The sequence below is a fragment of the Megalops cyprinoides genome, chromosome 8 (assembly GCF_013368585.1).
Source record: "Megalops cyprinoides isolate fMegCyp1 chromosome 8, fMegCyp1.pri, whole genome shotgun sequence".
NCBI classification, from domain to species: Eukaryota; Metazoa; Chordata; class Actinopteri; order Elopiformes; family Megalopidae; genus Megalops; species Megalops cyprinoides.
Genome location: NC_050590.1, coordinates 27,063,495 through 27,082,947, shown reverse-complemented (window position 1 = coordinate 27,082,947; position 19,453 = coordinate 27,063,495). Strand labels below are relative to the sequence as shown.

Sequence of the window (19,453 nt, the reverse complement as noted above, 5' to 3'; positions counted from 1 at the left end):
TACAAAGATATTCTTTGTGTGTGATCAGCACTTGCTGGAAACCTACATCTTGCAAGCTAAAAATACTGTGCAACCAACTAGGCTTACTCAGAATTCCTGTTAATTTGAGGGTATGAATTAATAAATTGTGGGTATGGATTGATGAATTGCAGGTACAAATTAGTAAACCACAGGTGTGGATTGATGAAAAAAATTATTAACTAGTGGGTATGGACTGGTAAATTGAGGACAGAAATGACTAAATTGTGGGTACAGGTTGGTAAATTAAGGGTAGAAATTACTAAAGGAAATTTTCATTTGCCAACCATGTCCTGTGGGGCTAAGTAAACATCCATGTTTGTTCAACAGTCAACCAAAGTATTCCTGGGGTGAGTCCCTATACCCCAATAGTGGGTTTGTAGAAGACGATCACAGTTTTCCAAGACACACATGTCACACAGAAGGACAAAAATGCAAACTTAACTCACTTCAACTTCTTAGTTGACTTCTCACTTAAATGACCAAAGCAAGTACATATGCACAATGACAGCTAATATAAAATGAGAGGACCACTAGATTTTAGTCTCCTTCCTCTGCACAAATGAAAGAGGCAGCCATTTTACCAGGTGTCAGGTGACTATACAAAGCTAATGGTCATTAACACGTGTGATCATGACTTGTTAAGTAGGTGTTATGCAAATAGTACCTCTACAACATTCTAAGTATCCTATATTGTGGTAACATAGAGAACTCACTACTTCCCCTTGTATTTTGTATACATCTTTACACTAACTTGGTCTAAATGGTGCACGTCATTTTCTTTAAATCATTATTTTCACTCCAGTTCCTCTGTATAACGGAGAAGTAAAACACTGAACTGCGGTAGCAAGACAAAAACATGAACAAGGAAACGGTTGGAAGAACCTAAAATGGTAATAAGATTCAGTAATACATTTAATACCTGGAACCCCACCAAATCCACCTGTAAGGCAATGGTCAACATCCCTGGCACTGGTACACAGTATTCATGATCCACATAAGTCAACAGAATCTCAAAAATCAGAATTTAGTGTTCCCATCTTAATCTGTAGTAAATTCATTTCTACTTTCTATTTACTTAGATTTTTATCTGAATCCATTCTCATACAAGATTCCTTTGGCCTTGGTTCATTTCATTTTGAAGATAAAATATTTGTACACAGCTAAAAAAGTGTACGGAGTGTGTCTGGAAGTATCTCTGGGCCTTTTCTGGGTCTCCCAATTTTCTCAGGGCTGTCTTCCTTTATGTTCACAATGCAATGAGGGATGCTCTTTTTGGCATCATAGACCACACCGTAGACCAACGATCTGAACAGAGAGGAAAGGACAACTGACCAAAGTGAGCCAAGACAGATCTTTGTGTTCAGACACAATGCTCTCCAAATGAAAAGATCTAAGCTTTCTTGATGAAAAGGCTGAGGCCACCTATTAAAATGGTTCCTTTCCTTTACATTCCCTGTCAAACTGTGATGTTCACACAACTTTCCAAATTGAACACACCATGCGTGGGGAAAAAAAAATTCTACTGTGAATAAGCTCAAAACAGTTGAAAAAGTCACCACCGCGCCCAACGCTACACCATAAAAAGCATCATGCTTGTACGTTTGCCAATGAATAACTTTCTTGGTGTTCAGCCACGTGCGTTGAAAACTAATTTGGGCTATGAAACACAGTGTGTCCTACTGTGCTTCTGTTGTTGCTTTTTGACATTCATTTCCATTACAGGGGTAATAACGGATCTGAATCTACTGATTGATGGAAAATTTGATACGGAGACAGGCTTTTGGAGGGGAACTCTGTAAGGGTCTATCCTTGTCCAATGGATGTCCCTGTCACAGGGAAGCACCCTTCTCTCAGCACGTCCTGAAGGATCCTCTGGTAGTATGGGGCAAACACCAGCTTGTTGTAGTTTACCAGGCGGCTGAACTTGATGGCTACCTCCTCCAGCTCTCTCTGAATGGGTGCCAGGCCTCCGGGCATGTTCACAGCACCCCTCTGCTGGCTGGATTCAAGGAAGCCCAGCAGGAATGTCTGGATGCGGGAGTCTGGGACAAGGAGTTGTGCTTTAGTTAGAATGCAGGATTACAGCGTTACAAACAGAGCACACTACACCACAGGGGAACTCCACTGAAAACCCAGACTGTGATATATTGTCTCTAGGTTTCTGGCCTTCATTCATTGATGTTCTTGCAGCAAAACATGAATTCATATCACCCCAGGCACAAAACCGTCCCTGCACTTGACATTCTCATGCTCATCTCATGCTCTGTTCCCTTCTTCAGCAACCAGATAGCAGAAGAGACAGTAGAAGCTGTGCTGGCTACGGACAACTGGGTTCATCTGAAGACATTAGTTTCAAGGAAAAGTACATACAATCATGATTTTCTGTGGAATTCCCCCTGAAGATTTGAAAATTTTAAAAATCATCTTGAAATTTTTAATGAACAAAGACACTGGATTTTTCCCCTCAGATATCTTCTGTCCACTTCTGTCCACTTATCCACATATTTTCTGCCAAGCTGAACTTTTTTCATTGGAGATATGGGTCAATTATATGATGATCAAATCCCCAGCAGCACTGATGTCCACAATAATCATGGTAGACTGACTTACCATAGTACTCTAAAATATTTTTTAATGTGACAATATTTTTTAAATGACAAAGTATTTGGGCAGAAACACACACACACACACACACACACACACACATATATATATATATATATTGTAACTGCCTTGCTGATCTACAAAGTTCAGTTTAAAGGTAGGTGCCAGAAGTTACCTATAAGCTTGCGGATGGAATTTTCTGGGAGACTGATGGCTGTGATCTGTCCCTTCAGGACATTCTGCTGGTCAGGGGAGAAGGGGGAGAAACCATGCTGAGCCAGGCTTCCCTCCACCTCCACACACATCCTCTCTGCAATGGTGGCAAAGGCCTCCTCTACACTGAAGGTGCTGGAGAGGGAGAGAGCACAGGAGCATCAGCAGCTACACATCACCAACATCCTCTGTCTCCTCTTCATCGCCTCAACACATATCCCTTTACAGAGCCAGCCACCAACAGACTGTTCCTCATTTAGAAGCTGGTGAACTGCTTCAATTTATCTGCATTTTGTGTCAACAAATCACAACTGAGGGATGTCTAGGAAAAAAATTCAGCAGCCCTTTTTCCTTCATGCTAACATTATGTGATACCAGGGGCACATATAACTGTCATCTCTCAACTTTTACAACCATACACAGCATGAAATCAGTCTTTCAATAAAAACAAAACACATCATTTCCTTAAAATATTTTGATCTGTCACCTTTATTCAGTAAACTGAAAGTACAGAGATTGAAAATATCAAAAGATACTATTAAAGAAAGTGAGCAATAGTTTTCCTGGTTTTCTTGCAGTGCAATGCCAATTCCACATGACAGCAGAAAGTGCAATTAACAGTGTCACCACTACGGTGCAATGCTAGGTATGCACTGGTGAGAATCAAATCCAAGTGTGAAGTGTCAATGCAAGATGACATTCACCGAGATACCAGATGACATTTGTCCAATGAATCTGACAGAGCTGCTGTGCTGACCAAAACTCAACTACTGTTTAATTACCAATACATATTATCTGTTGATATGGAACAAATGACTTGCACAACTGGAATACAGAGATGATTAGCAACTGGAAACACATTTTCTAAGATTTACATAAACTAAAATAATATTTTAAAAGCTAAGAACAAAGAATTAAAAATAACTCAAGAAGACAAGTTCCCGAGTGACAAAAAAGTCAAAGCTAAATGTTTTTGATGTTTGTTACCATAAATAGCCCTTGATAATGAGCAGTCTGGATCATGCTAATCACATTGCCGATACTGATGATAACAATTTCACTGTCCTAAATGTCACACGTCACTTCAGAGGCCCCTGTCAGGTTTATGTCAGTCCCTGGTTAGAGTGTGTCTGGTTTTTGTACCACCTGATCCAATAGCAGATTACCACTGGGCTGTTTCACCTTGAGAAATGGGTGTTCTCATGTACATGTATGATTGGTGAAAATTATTATTATAATTTTAAAGATTATTTTCAATATATTTACATATTGATATTTATCTTATATCTATCTTATATTTATCAGCAAGCTTTACAAATAGATAGCATGGTTTGATATGTGCCAATATTTTTTATAATTCACAACAAAATGATTTTTATTGATGTTAAATAAACACAGACCATATATATTTTTACAGTAAATGTTCACGTATGAGTATTGATCAAATCCAAAGTAAAGGTGTTTGAAAGAAGTTTGGGTATGTTTTTTTTAAAGAATTCACAGATATTTGTGCATTTATGTTACTTGAGAGTGATGTATGACTACATGGTAGAGAGAGCTGGAAGCTTATATGTTGGACTTTTTGTTTTTTAGGTAGCGTGTAGGTGTCTGTTTGTTAAAGAACATTCACATACATGTGCAGGTATGTTTATTATATATATTAAACGCATGTGTAGGTATGTTTGTTTTATACCATTAAAATGTATGCTTGCTAAAGAGCATTTGCATGTGTATCTTTGTCAGAGAGTGTTCAAATGTGTGTGCAGGCATATTTGTCAGAGGCAGTGGAACTGACAAACATGTGCTTACACTTACATAGAGTGCATCCCTGCCAGCAGAACTCTAACCGTACTCTTCAGTCTTTCCATAAGGCCTGGGAGTCCAGAGATGGCTGCCCCGGCATTATTATACACAATCAGTAGGACAGCTGCCACTACTGTTAGCTCCTCCAGCTCCCACTGCATCTCTTGGAACCGCTTCTGGTCCATCAGGACAGTCTTACACAGGAAAGAGGGAGGCAGGGAGGAGGGAGGGAGCGAGGGAAGGAAGGAGACAAAGAGGGAGAAAAGAAGTAAAGGAGAGAAGGAAGAGGGTGAGTGAGGGATGAAAGGAGAGAAAAAGAAAGACAAATATAAAATAATGCCTAGGCAGCGTCCTATGCTATTTCCTGCTTACACAGCATGATATGATTCCACATAAAAAATGATTACGACAAAGCTGAACTGAAAACAAGAAAGGAATCCTTAACATGTTAAGAGAACCGACACCCTTGTGTTGCCGTACACATACATTACTAATGTCCTCACTTGAACCTTTAAAGGATTTTTTCAAAGCTAAAGGGAAGGCTACAATTAGAAAGTGGGGCTTGTCAACCCTCTGCCATGAGGTCTGCTGTCCAGACATTTCAGATGAACTATAAGAAGATAAGGTGGATGAACCAAAATTTTAATTATGAATACCAAATTTTTATTGATGTTAAATAAACACAGACCATATATATTTTTACAGTAAATGTTCACTCAGGGGGAATCTCAATAGACAGAGCAACAAATTATTTTTTCAGAGTCCACTGTTAGTTGAAATTTATGCTTGATGAGATCAAATTGAGGACCAGAATTGTGTCCACAAATCTAGACCACATGTCCAGTGCCTCTGTGGTCATGACTCAAAAAACGCATTCTGGGATGGCTGATTGCTCACCTCAGGGAAAAGGCAGGAGGCATGGTCCCACTTGAGCAGATGTAGGTAGGCATGGTTGTGCACAATAAGGGGGTGGAGCGAAGAGGGAATGGGAGCAGTAGCTCCAGCACTTGAGGCTCCACCTTCCCACTCACCATTCAGGAGAGCACTGGCCGTGTCCCGAAGCCACTTCTGAGTAAAGTCCAAAGCATCTGAACAGCGGTGCATGTGTTACTACAGAAGCCAGTGCTGATGCCACATTCCTCCCTGTGCAGGACCATATCTTTAACCTTGAAAGGCCCCATGCTTGAAAGCTAATGTAATTTCCATGAGTGATTTGCATGTGTAAAATTTCTCTTTCAGAAAGTCTGATCATGCATTTGGCCCCAGAACAGAATTTAAATTTCTCTCTCTCCTGCAGTAACACATACATCATATACATCAGTACAACCAACACTCTCTACTTATTCCTTGAAGTCACTGTCTTCCTTTTGGTGTGCCCAAAAGTGCATATTCTCAAAGCCTGCAAGTTACATATTCACAATTAGGTCTTACACTGAGACATACACTGCACATTTAAATTTTGCAAACTCCTGACTCAATTGTGCTATGAAAACATGCGTACAGGAAGCTTGCGTCCATTGAAAAACAAGGATGTGATTATCCTCTTGAATTAATAAAGTACATATTGGACACATGCCAAACACAAAAACGGTTTCCAATAATGAGACATGAAAAACAGAACACAGTGCCTCACTGGGTTGCTTGTCAAGGATCTCCTGGAATTTCTTCCTCTCGTATTCGACTGACTGCTGCATCAAGTGTGGGCGAATGCTGCTGACGGCAAAATTGGCCATGTCAATCTTCATCAAGTCCATCACAGAGAATATGGCCCTGCAAGACACCAAATACATTAACATCTATGCACATGGCAGACACTCTTATCCAGAGTGATGTGCAAGGGAATGTACAACTAATATGGTTTCAAGAACAGCAGTCCATACAGAAGGCTTCAGAATACCCCCAAAAACAAAATATATTAAAATATACTGAGAAATATGTTGTTAAGCCCAAGAGCATACTGCAGATACATTTAAAATATATTAATGCAAAGTAAAAATATCCTGCAACATACCAAAATATTTTCAATATATTTATTGAGCTAATAACATATATTCCCTAAAATATATATTATTTTTAGTATGAACTATTTGAAGGTGCCAATGTATTATGCAATGCACCAGTAACTAGTGCCATACAGAAAATACAGAATAAGTGCTACAATAAGCAAAACACAAATAACATCACAAATAAAGTGCTACAGTATCTCAAAGTCTGTTTAAGCCACCATGCTCCATAACCACAAAACACAGAAAGAGGGAGTGAAGGTCACATACTCCAATGGCTCTAGAAATGTATTAAGGACACCAATGTGCTTTCTTCAGCCACTGTTACACACTTTTAAATGGTTGCAGTAGCCTTGCGTTACTGCAGTTTGCTCAGATGGTTATAAATCTGAGTGGTAAATACAGCTCAGCTCAGTCAACCTAAGAAACTAAACAATCAGGGTCTCAAAGATCCAAGACAAGTTCAAAGCCTAAAAAGAGGCAAGACATGGCTGTCCTGGTGGTTCAGTGCTAGTTATAGTCTTGGTTTGCTGCTCTTTACTATTCAGAGAGACAATGAAAATGTATAGTACAGTCTTCACTCATTTATTCATTCATCACCAGTGCTGATGAGACTAATCTCTAGAGGGTCCCGTACTTGAAGAGGGGAACAATAGCGGTGATGTCTCGCAACTTCTGGATCTCCTCATCTCGGGAGGGGGCACACAGCATTCCCATCATGTCGATGACAAATGAGGCCACCTTGCCGATATCCAGGGCACCATTTTCAGCCTGCTGCTGGATAAGTGTCAGGTCCAGCGCCTCCTCTATCTGGTGCCGTAGGCGCCCGTGTCCCGGCAACAGGAAAGACAGCAGTGTCTGAAGCACAGAGGGGAGGGGTAGGGTGCATTAGTGGAGGGATTACAAGTCCTTACTGATGCCAGGCTTGAGGAAGTGTGCTGTGCTTTCACGGAGGTAACAGATGCATCAATATTTATCCAGAACGCGCACCATGCACATCTTATCTGCTGTGACTGTCACTCGCTTCAAACGCAGTCCAATCGCCAGCTCTCACTTCCGCATGAGGCACGAATTACTGATCCTATCTATAGCCTAAAAGGATTTATTTCAGACCATTATGCTTTACAGTGTATTTGCTTGGTTGACCCCCTTATCCAGAATCATCTTCATTTGTACATTTTATTCATACTGTGTAACTCTTTAACACACCTGGGCTTCACACTGAAATTCAGGATAAATGCCTTGCAACAGCAGCAGTGACTTAATCAGGGCTTGAACCCATAGCACTCAAGTTCTGGGTCTAGATTCAAGCATCTTAATTTCAGAACCTAATTTACCTTGTTCACACAGGGTGGCGCAACAGGCCTCCAAAACCTGCACTTTGGAAGAGCAGTAGACAGTGGGCATGGGTACTGTGCTTCACTCATTTTCAAACACAAAAGTCACAGCTGACACCCCCCAACAAGTCTGATCTTTGTTAAAGCTTGCAGATCACTTTTAACATATGGGGGAGAAAAGGAGCCCTACAATTTACAGTGCTCTGAGTTACTGCAAACCGTGCCGCACTGCTGACTGACAGATTTACAATCAAGGCGCTGCAATGCACCGGCATTCCTGCTTCAGCTGGAAAAATCCAAGATCTGAGGGTGAAGTGAGGATGCATACAAAAATAAAGTAAGCAGAGAGAGAGAGCATTCTTCTCACCTGTTACCCTCAAAGGTGCAATTAATATGCAACATTAAAAAACTGGGAAAAGGTATGCCTTCATATTCCATTTCCTTTGTTGTCTCCTTTCAGGCAATAGGATTGCACAACATCAGCATCTTTTCTAAGAAAGATGCTTATCAGTGAAGCCTGTGTTAAACTGGCAGTATGGCCTCTGAGCTTCTAGGCATAGGGGTGCTATATTTGACCCACAGTGACAGCCTGAATACCACTGTTCCAAATTCCACTATAATGCCTCACCTCCTTGATCTCCCCCAGCAGCTTGATGGCATGGTCATATGAGGGTGGGTCTTCACTCAGCTGTGCTTCCAGACAGTCCCAGAATGCTTTGTGCACAATCTCCTTCACCCTCTTCTCCAAACTGGGGGCATCACAACAGGATGAGCATTCATGCATTTAACCATGTCTTTAAAAATGATATCTGTCTCTTTTTCATTATCATGTGTTTCAGAGCCAGCAATACATGGTAAATTCTATGCTGAATATAAATAAAAGAAAGGGAATAAAAAACTACATATAAACAAGAATGGAAGTAAATGTGACATTAATTATACAGGGAAATTGTATGACAATGTAATTTTTTTTCAAATGTTTCCATTTTCATACATTTTCATTTGAACTAAAAAAACTGAACTAAAATGAAAAGCAATGTGCAATGAATGAGAAAAACTACTGCTGACTCTTACATATATTCACAAAAGAATTCACCAACTGTAGTAAACACATGGTCTTCTAATGGTCTACACTTTGCATCTATATGAACTACATAGGGTCCAAACTTACTTTTTGATATAAAATGATGTTTAACACAAAACACAATTTAAGGCAGGTTATGTGACTGAATTCTGCTTATAATGAAGAGCTCAGGGGATTGCCTACACAGGGTGCAACTGTATACTATTCCCCTGTGTAACTGCTCCTCTGTGGAATAACTCTCCTGTCTAACTGCTCTACTGTGTCTATGATCTCACCTGCCTTCAGATGGCTGTGAAGGTTTGACCTGAAAGCCCCCGTTCACTACAATCTCATGTGCCAGGGCCATGTTAGTCACGCCCTTGGCCGTTTCCATCAGCTCCTCCACTGACACAAACCTCGGTGGACTTGCTGGAGGAAACAGAAGGAGGTTAGTGGGACCTCTCTAAACAAAACCTTCAGCACAATTTTTAAGCTTAAAACTGAACGTGAATAAAAATAAGGTTAAATTTATGCATGCAAGGGTCAGGTTCTTAAGTGCTTCCTTTTAGAGATGGTGTAAATATAACCGCATGACACATGCTCTAGCTTTGGGCTTGAATGAGAAATCCATCAGCACCTTTGTTAAACATTTTGGTCATCACATCTTGCTGAGTAGAATACAATGGATATTCACCTTAAAATTACTGGATTGGCTACTTGCATTCTCTGTACCAATCACCAGTCATTCCACTTTCCTGACAGATCAGTGAATTTGCACACAACTTTCAGGTTGCTCCACTTACAGTGAGGGGTGTTGCCCCGGTGAGGACTGGGGGTGCTTTGTCGAATCCTTTTCTTCAGAGACTGCTCAGAGGGTTCCAGGCTCTCTGCAGCATCCCTCGCCTTACTGGGGTCGCCCTGCTTGTTCTCCCCACATGGTGGCTTGTCGGAGTCCTCCTTAGGCATACCGCTCAGCAATGGAACCCTGCTGTGAGATCGAGGCCTGCAGAATACATCCAACACTTCCAAACTCGGAAAACACCACAGCCAATTGAACACTTCAAATATTACAGCATCACTTTCCTGTGAACTTGTGGTATATTGCTTTTGCCATGCGACAAATGCCATGAGTAATTTACTTTTACAGCCAGCCAATGATGTGCAAGGCCATAGCACACAATTGTCAATACTGCGTATGTTCCCAGTTCCCAGACGTTGGCTTATATTTCTGTGAATCTCCTTGGCTTCTCTTATTTCAGATGTCAAAGGCTGTATTTCCCAGCTGCAGTCAAGGTATAAGTGGTGACTTTGTTGAATTAACAAATTATGAACTGGCAGATATTCAGGTGAGAAATCAGGGTCTTATGCAGTTATGTTACACATTCCAGACACTTGAGCAGAAAACGCAATAAGATGACTTCAGTATTACAGCCTACGTTTTGATGATGACTTCATCCGCTTAAAGCACACACCTTTAATCCTTAACCATCGTCGCAGAAGCTATAGCACAGATTTGTACTATTTTACCAGGCATCCTACTACATTTTAAGCATCGTCAGTCTCCTTCAGACCAAATATGCTGAAGTACAGGGACAACCTGCAAAAACATAAAATTACCAATTGCTATCTACATGCGGATGACTTCATCGGATATGATCCAACTACGCATATCCCAACCGATAAAAACAAATCACATTGCATCTTAAAAGGCTAGCTAACAGTTTTAGGTTTATTCATCTGCTTCCCAATTCCCAGTTCTTATGAATTATGAACAATCCTGTCTTTTCTATCATAGAACAAGCAACCAGTTACATGTATTCATTATTGCCTGTTTATTTAGCTACCTTGCTAGTCCTGCTAGTTAGTTACCTGTCGTTGGTTGTTTGCAGCACTACGAAACAGGAACGTTTAGCAACACGTTAAATATGAAATAATGCTCGAGACGACTGTTTAAAAAGTCCTACAAAAAACTGTTGACGACTTTCCCAGATTACAATCAAGTCATAAAATCACTGAGAAAATATGGTGCACCTCCCCGTTTGCCCGTTATGTACTCCATGCAGCCATCTATATTTACGGAAGTGATGTTTTCTGCAGAGCTACGTAAGATTTGTAGTTTTGTTGTAATTGATATACCGTTTGGGTCAGAGAAACCATGAAAAGAACTACATATACCATGAACCAATATAACACGTTGTTACCTCCAGACATTTCTCTGGTCACATTTGTACCCACACTTTTGTAGTAACTAGACTGGCAGAGCGATCTTGGACTTCATTTGCTGAGAATCTGACTGATATAGCGGTAATCCTTAAATGGCCAGTCAATGTCAAAATGGTAATGTTAACCGCGAAACATTCCCTGTGCGTCCATTGACATTCGGCACAAAACAAACCCATGTAGGTTCGTTCTCAGTTTTCTTAAAAGATTCCCGTAACATTATCACGCTGATGGAATCTGCGAGCGTGAGACAGTAGGCTGCATACAATCATTTTCAAATTCACATGCAGACGGCGTCTCTGTTTCTTGGGGAAATTGGCTGGAACAGGATGTGCGAAAACTTCTGACCTTTATAAACTCGGAACACATGCCGATTTGTCTGGGGACAAAACACAGAATGTTATCACACCAAGAGCATTCTCAATGCATTTTTCCTCTGTTTCCATGGTTTCCATGGATACAGACTACAGTTAACCCAAGATTTGCATCTAATTGCATACTTTCCATCTTGTGTGGCAGTGACAAAGTCATTTATGTTATAAAGTCATTTTAAATATAGAATCTTCCCATCCCAGCACTACTTCAAGTGTAAGACATCATCTAGTTTGTGTCAAGCTTGAGTGAAAGTCATCTTCATGGTGGAAAGAGCACTTGGATTATAGACGGCCGCGTTATCATCAACACTGTACATCCTTAAATGAATCTAAGTTGAATAATTTTGAATAAAGTATTTTATTTTATTCAAGCATTGACAAATTTACATTACATAAAAACAGCATAAATCATTTTTAGTACATAAATTAGTTAATTTCCTTTAAGAAATCCATCAGAGTACATTCTGGTCCCAAAAATACTGTACAAAAATTTCAGGATGGCCTTTGTAAAACTGCTCAAGTAAACGTTTCTTCTCTTTGGAGGACAGCTTTGGGTTCTCATGGATTGACCTGAGCAGGACCAACAGCTCTTCCTTTGTGGTGTTTTTAACAACTTCTTTGTAGCTCTTGTTTGGGAGCTGCTGACAGTAGGGAGCATCTTGAGGACAGGATAGAAAACACTAGTTGTTATTCAACTCAAAACCACTTCATTTTTTTGAGAAACTTCCCCCTTAAGTTCACACAGGTCATACTACTTCATACAACTTTCCACAAAGGACAAATGTGCAATTTGCAAATAGGGACTATCAATGCAAATATCTCAATTACATTTTTAGAAACAACATTAAGCATACAACATTATGGATTCTGACAGGTATTACCTGTAATTAGATCTGAGTCTTTTCCATGCAAAATGGATACCAGTTTATCACTGACCAGCTTATGTAAGGCTCCTGGAATCTTAAAAAAAAAAAAAAAAGCTTCTTGAGTGCTGTGACAAAATGAAGGCATAACTCAAAATGTCAGATTTAGTCAAATGACCTTTAAAATGGTGCCGTTTTACAGATGAGCCATATGCGCAATTAATTGAACATTAACGGAAATGAATCACACTGACTGAAGCAGAGTGGGGAAAAAACAAGCCTCGTTTCCCATTGTGTTCACATTTCACCATAAGAGCAGCCACGTGAGAGGTGATATGAGGAATGCCCTTTATGAATTCCCATTCAATTTCAAGCCCACTGTTTGAATTAAGATCTGTATGCTCCCAATGCAAACACACTGTGTAAACAATGTCTGCTCTGTGACCAAGTAGTCATCAGCACAGTGCATTTGAAGTGTTTCTAATCAGGGATTAAAATGAACAGAAGCACCTTAAAGACTTCAGAGTGATTGTCTAGCAACAGCAGAACCAGAAGGTCCACCTTCCCCTTGGCCAGATGCTTGCTGTGGACAATGGCTCTGGTAAATGCCCTTTTCACTGCCATTCTGTTCTCAATCTGGAAAAAAAGAGGAAGAAAAAGAGACAGAACAGATTAAGGATCTAGATCTTTCAGCATTGTGTTTCAAAATTGTCCTGACAATACTAGTGATACTCTTGATACCTCCAATGGTAAACACAGAAGTAAACAATTACAATGCAATAGATGTGATACTTCCTCCTCAAAGATTTTTAACTCATTACATAATGACTAATATCACCACAATTTATCAGCCATGACAATTTGAAAGCCTTGCTACTCATAAGGATAAATCAAGGGCAGCAGCATGTTTGCATAGGAGTTGTGCAAACACTGCTTTGCCACATGCAGGGGGGCTTGGGTGCAGGGTGGTTTGAGCCCTGGTGCCAGGGCTTGGCCTTCTGCTCCCTTACCTCTTTGTGAAGTTTAATCTCCTGGGGTTTTGCAGCCACTGCCATGAAGCAGAGCAATCTGCGTAGTTCCTCCCGGTTGTGCGGGGGGAGCAGCCTCAGACATAGCTGCAGCGCCTCCAAGGCACGCTCCAGCTTCCCATTCACTGCAAAACAAAAGCAGCCACCTCATTAGCCCCCTCTACAGCAATGGAGTTCAGAGTAGTCATAACTGACTGTTTATATGCAATCATTTTCACAACCCTGTTTGACCTGAACTGAGAAGCACAAATGAACCTAGTACCCCACCTCCACTGATATGCAAGCAGCACAATAGACTGAAAGAATTAGCTTGATAACTGGCCTAAAAGACAACTTGGATTCTGCTTTGAAATCAGCAAGTTCTACATCTTTAAGGCTGACTGGATCATTTAAAATCAAGTCCATATAGTAAAATTATAGCATTTTATTCAAATACAGTTTGCTGCATTACCCCAAGAACAAGACCCCCCCCCCTTCCTAACACAGGAGTACATTTACCTATCAGCTCAGTGATGCCACTGTGGATGTCAAACATGTGGTTGGTGAGCAGGGGTGGAAACTTGGGCTGGCTATAGTGCTTGGTTAGGGCACTGAATAGCAGCCGTTTGCACTGCTGGGGGTCGTCGGTCCAGCTGGGCAGGCCACTGCTCACCTCCACCACCAGCTGGTCTGGTAGGAACTCCAGGCAGTCTACAGCAGCAGAGAGCCATCTGTCTTCCCTGAATATGGAGACATGCATGCTCAGTCACTGATCTCCAGTATCAGACATACCGCCATGTGGCTCAGAAACCACAAGGACACCACCCCCCAAACACAAACACACACAGGGTAAAGGCCTTTTAAAACAGTTGAATACATCAGCACGTTACATAATGGCCTTGGAGTGTCTGGCTGCAACATGTCAATGAGATACAAACACAAGCAGCTGGCCTCAGACTTAACCATTTTGTCTACCACAGCAAAAATAAGATTCACAGATTCACAAAATTGAACCAGGCTTGTATAACTTTGGATGGCAAATTCTTGTTGGAGTGTGAGTAGTAGAACAGTCATGAGACTCAGAAGTTTAAATTCAGATCCACTACACATACTGTGATGCACTGAATGCCTTGAGAACCTCCCTGTCCAGGTAGTTTCTAGTATACAGCAGGTTAAAGTCACTGTCCATGCTGTGCAATGGGGGCTGGTGGCTCTCCAAGCCCTCCAACAACGTGTCCAGCATAGGGAGGTCGATCAGCTTTAGCAGACGTAGCAATGCCTGCTCCCGCCACACTTCATCCACTCCTGCAGAAAAGAGAGATAATCCAAATGCAGATAGCAACAAGGTCACCTTCAAGCACTGCCTTAAGATAAACAGTGCATACTAAACTACCAGGAACCACTACAGATGAAGAGTAAGCAGGAAATGAGTCTAAACTTGCTCCAGGGCCACACTGACCCTGTACACACCACCCACAAAAACATTACTTGAAACTTCCTCAACCAGGGGGGTGCACTTGCCTATTCATTAATCCCTTTTCACTGCTGGTTCTTTGCAGCTAAAAATGTCCCACAACCCTGAACATTTCATTCAAGATTTATGACACACACACACCCCATTCTGAAAAAAATGAACATGTGTTAAAAAGCTGCTTTTGTTCTACAGGGATTCGCATTTTTGTTCCCTGTGATAAAAAGCTGTGGAGGAAAGTCAAGCTCTTCACAATTCAGAATACTCAACTGTACATGCAATTGCAACAGACATATCAAACAGTTTCTTGCTTTACCAACTTGCCATGGTCACACAGCTATGTATGGCAATTGCTTACAGTTAAACCGATACTTACTTGTTTTCGATAATGCATTTGTTGGATTTACGTTCAGGTCCCCCAAAAGGTGCTCCAACGACATGTCTATTCTGGCAGGTGTACAATTTGCATATATTGGCTCATCTCGCCTGGTGATTCAAACAAAGCCAAAATATTTGACACATTACATACATGACATATTAGCTTTTTTCTCCAACAGCAACTGGAGATCTTTAGTATGAAACATTATAACCTAATCTATACAGAGGGACAGAAAAAAAACCATATGGATCCAACTTGAGTCCACTTATCTCACTGACAGTATAAATTTGAGACAACAGTCTCATAGGATGTGTACAGTCATCTCTTGTCATCCAACGTGCACCTTCAGATACTAAAGGATGCTCCACTGCTTTGGTAGACTGCGACCACCACAGATTTATAGCAAAGACAGTCCCCCCTCTACTGCAGACAGTCTTCAGTCAACATGGACCACAACACAGTACCACATATTTATATCAGAGCAGATACACTGCATGCCCTCACTGCCTCAAGGACAGACAGAAGAATATTAAAACCATTGGTTTGCCAAAACTGACCTCACAATTACTCCCTTTCAAGGTCCTTCTGAAAACTGTTCTGCAGTTTAGAGCAATTTGCATTAAGATTAAGAGAAATCAACTAACAAAGTAAGTAGAATATGAAAGAACCTAATGGAAAGAGCCCCTAAGCATTGTGAGGACCATGGTGTCCATATTGCTTTTAAACTGCTTTTTGACAAAGAAAACTGGACCAAAGGTAAAAGTCATAGAATCTGTTAAAAATTTAAAAATGGTATACCTTCTGCAAGGTGTGTTGTAAATGGTCCTCTGAATACCAGGGGTATCACTTCCAGTTTCAAGACTGTTTGTGGAGGTGTTCTGTGTATTCAAAAACCTGTAAAGGCTGACGTTGCTGTCCTCAAACGTGGCCCTCTTCTCCTTGCGGAACACTTTGGTCCCCACAGGCTCAAAAACCTTGCAATCCATGAGATTCTGACACACCCGTACCACTTTAGCCCGGGGTATCTCAAGTTCACCAAAGAACTTGTGCTGGACAATGTGCTCCAGGATGACATCCACGGCCTCAGAGCCCAGGAAGCAGTCATTGTGGGACTTGAGGTTGTGGCGCCTCCTTTTCACCTCCACCCTAGTCTGAAGGTTATTGATGATGCTACTCCAGATGTATGTGGCTCGGAATGGCTCGCTGGCCATTCTGCAGTCCACTGAAAAGCAAAATATAGTGAAATGAAAAAGGTCTGAAAGTGTGAATCAGGCATTTCATTCATCAGATTTCCCTCCAACCAATGGCTCCCTCACCCCTCCCTGAGTGAGTTCATGCTGTTTGCCAGAGTATATTCATAAATGGAATGTTCAGTGAGCAAAACCTCTGGACCACAATTCCACACTTTGTCCAGGAAATCAAAATGTAGAAGCGGCACAGGTGTAGCCCATCAGACTCCAAAGTAAAGAAAATCCTGTGCCAAAACCAACAGCACACAAGTCAAATGATCATACTAGAGGATCCCCTAACCATTTAATACAAGCACTTGCATCACATTTAACAGGCAGTTTGATACAATAATGAAATTGTGACAGACTTTTGTGATGTTTCTCTTCTGGATGATCATCTCTTTCTCTCATTGGGACACACTACACATGCAGATATAATTACAAGGACCCACCTGGATTTCAGGATTCCTTTTCATCAATGGATGGCCCAAATTCAAGCTCACAGTGTTTGTCCCATTATTAAAGACCTTTCTTGTGTCAGCCACAACAGATATGGTATGAGGGATGACATTTCTTGAAATATAGAAACGCAGCAACCAAGCAGCCACTTTGAGGTGAGGTTCCTAATTCACTTTATATTTCATGTGGGAACACCTGGAACACTCTGGTACAAAAACATATGACCACTAGACAGGGGGTGCTGCAAGTGATGTAGTAGTTGACCAGACTACTGCTACATGAATAGACTGTCTATACTGGACAGGATAGGGACTGAAGGAAGAATTTATTTGTTCAAAACATCTCTGTAATTTAATAGGTTGACCAATCATCACTGGCATTTCTCACTTTGGTTCTTTGCAAATATCTTGCAAGAGACAAGAAAAACAACTTCTCAGAGGATTGCATAACATGGATACTACACTACAGTGGTTTGTGAGCCGTTTGGTTGTATTACTATAACTTTGCATTGGACCCAGGTTTAAACCATACCACTACAAATGCAGACGGGCAACGCTAATAAACGACATAAATGCCTTTACCTCAAAACGTTTCACGCCAATAGCTAAGGTCGTTTAAGAGAACATTATCATTGCTAACGCGCAAAACTGGGAGATTTGCAAGGAGTGGTAAAACTTGACAAGCTAGACCTTAATCTAAGAATCATGACAGACCTTAACCTACAGCCATATGGAAGAACCGTCTGGGGTGCCTGATAAATGGCATAGATTATGGGAGGTTTAAGTTAGCTTCGGGTCATGAGTTAAATATCCCATACTTGCAATAACGCTACGAAAATATGAGACGATAACGACCGTTCGCGGTGGCGATTCCCTGAAATTGATCTGCTAGGGGGGTGGGGGTGGGGTGTAGGCATGAGCTTGGTCAAGGGCAACAAGCAGCGTATTTGCACTACAAGATGAACACTAATCGCTTAGTGACCGGCGTGCTGACAATCCCTCAAGTTATGACATTTGGAACATTCTCCTTCCCCCTGTGCACGTACAGACTTGTTTAATCGATTTACCATTAAAGAGGGCATGTAGGTTTGAATTTATACATGTGTCATAGTTCTTGACGGGATTTAACGTCCCAGTCAGAAATTCAGAATCCAGCGCATTAAGTGAGCAACGCACAAAGACTATATTCTAGACAGACTCATTCTTCAAATGTAATAGGCTATTATGAGAATATAAAAATGATTACACCATTTTATTTATAAATAATTAAGCGACAACATTCACTTTAACGCCATATTAATACTAGGCTGCTGTAAATGTGTGCTACCCCAAGCCGTTGTGTACTTTACGTGAAATCGGAATGAATTTAATCGTTTTTAAAATTAGATTTTAATTAGGCCTATACTGAATGCATGTACGATAACAATTTAGCTAGTGAGCGGAAAAAGTACAAACATACTCGATTTTTCTTTTTTCTGTGTCTATCGCAACTGATTTTCTAAACTGGTTTTGGTCCAGCCTCTGACAGAGTACACACGAGTTGAAGGATACAATATTCGATATGCCAGGAAGTCGATCCTTTATCGAGCCTTTTTCACACTTAAGTTTCAGATAAAGTTTTGTATAAAACAAGGGTCTCTCTGAAACAAAAGAATGACATTCGCACATGGACATAATTTAGTCATGTTAAACAAATAAAATAACCCCTAAGTAACTATGGCCTGAAAGAGTTTTACCTGGTGGTGGGTGCAAAAACGTCCCAGAGAGATTCAAAGCCGCCGCCATCTCCTTCACTGTAGCCATTAGTCTACTTCGCTTGCTCTCGCCGACCACTCTTTTCCCACTCGCGTGACGCAGTCTGGAAGACAACCCCGAAACCGCCTTCTCCTATAAATTATGCAGGTGCTGCTGGGTAAATCTCTGTCAGTGTCTTATTAGCAATCAACGTGATGAGCCATCCTTTGATTAAGAAATCATCGAAACCCTGACTTTTCTGAAAAGATTGCTGAGAATCGTGAGAAGTAACGTGCACAAACTCTCTCCTTCTCTCTGTCTCGTACGCACACGCACACCAGTCTAACATTTTGTTAATTAGCAAAAACTTTGCTTAATTCTCTTTTAAAAAATACCCCAACCGACCGTATGCATGTTGTAACCTCTGCGGCATATTGAATTTTTGATTTGACGAAATTATCCTTAAGTGGGTGGCTTTGTAATAGTTACGGAAAATGATTGTCGTTGGTTTTTTTTTTTGAAGTTTTAAGTTTTTCCATCAATTTGTCAAGTAACAAATGTTTTAGGCACAGTTTTAAACAAATGTTCCATCGCGAGGGCTCCCAGAGCACGTTTTCAGCCTCCCATTCCACTTGAAGTGTTTTATAATCAGTCCGTATGGAGTTTGAATGTAG

At 40.9% G+C, this 19,453-nt stretch overlaps 2 protein-coding genes across 3 annotated transcripts; both read right to left on the bottom strand.

The window, feature by feature from the left end:
* Positions 1 to 722: 722 nt before the first annotated feature.
* Positions 723 to 11,106, bottom strand: tcp11l1 (t-complex 11, testis-specific-like 1). Of its 2 annotated transcripts, none has more exons than XM_036535049.1 (10): positions 10,914 to 11,106; positions 9,848 to 10,047; positions 9,341 to 9,473; positions 8,610 to 8,730; positions 7,282 to 7,502; positions 6,275 to 6,411; positions 5,539 to 5,729; positions 4,654 to 4,835; positions 2,801 to 2,973; positions 723 to 2,063 (listed from the first exon to the last, which is right to left on the bottom strand). In XM_036535049.1, the coding sequence occupies exons 2-10, from the start codon at positions 10,008 to 10,010 to the stop codon at positions 1,825 to 1,827; spliced, it is 1,560 nt and encodes a 519-aa protein (XP_036390942.1). In that variant the 5' UTR covers positions 10,011 to 10,047; positions 10,914 to 11,106; the 3' UTR covers positions 723 to 1,824. The 2 variants fall into 2 exon arrangements, with proteins under 2 accessions (XP_036390942.1, XP_036390943.1); XM_036535050.1 differs by having other exon boundaries at positions 9,848 to 10,032.
* A 438-nt stretch (positions 11,107 to 11,544) lies between these two features.
* On the bottom strand, positions 11,545 to 18,866 carry LOC118781641 (DEP domain-containing protein 7-like). The gene is made up of 10 exons (XM_036534651.1): positions 18,782 to 18,866; positions 16,157 to 16,580; positions 15,356 to 15,465; positions 14,621 to 14,813; positions 14,028 to 14,248; positions 13,512 to 13,654; positions 13,012 to 13,137; positions 12,520 to 12,598; positions 12,100 to 12,296; positions 11,545 to 11,643 (listed from the first exon to the last, which is right to left on the bottom strand). The coding sequence occupies exons 1-10, from the start codon at positions 18,846 to 18,848 to the stop codon at positions 11,545 to 11,547; spliced, it is 1,659 nt and encodes a 552-aa protein (XP_036390544.1). The 5' UTR covers positions 18,849 to 18,866.
* Positions 18,867 to 19,453: the final 587 nt, after the last annotated feature.

What these genes read in the sequence shown, in the direction of transcription:
- tcp11l1 (XM_036535049.1), bottom strand. Translation starts at nt 10,010, where the DNA reads ATGCCTAAGGAGGACTCCGACAAGCCACCATGTGGGGAGAACAAGCAG. An exon ending in CCGGGGCAACACCCCTCACT is followed by an intron (nt 9,474 to 9,847) that starts GTAAGTGGAGCA and finishes TGTTTCCTCCAG; the next exon opens with CAAGTCCACCGAGGTTTGTG. An exon ending in CCTCCTGCCTTTTCCCTGAG is followed by an intron (nt 4,836 to 5,538) that starts GTGAGCAATCAG and finishes TTCCTGTGTAAG; the next exon opens with ACTGTCCTGATGGACCAGAA.
- LOC118781641 (XM_036534651.1), bottom strand. Translation starts at nt 18,848, where the DNA reads ATGGCTACAGTGAAGGAGATGGCGGCGGCTTTGAATCTCTCTGGGACG. An exon ending in GTTTTTGCACCCACCACCAG is followed by an intron (nt 16,581 to 18,781) that starts GTAAAACTCTTT and finishes TTTGCTTTTCAG; the next exon opens with TGGACTGCAGAATGGCCAGC. An exon ending in AGATTAAACTTCACAAAGAG is followed by an intron (nt 13,138 to 13,511) that starts GTAAGGGAGCAG and finishes CTTTTTTTCCAG; the next exon opens with ATTGAGAACAGAATGGCAGT.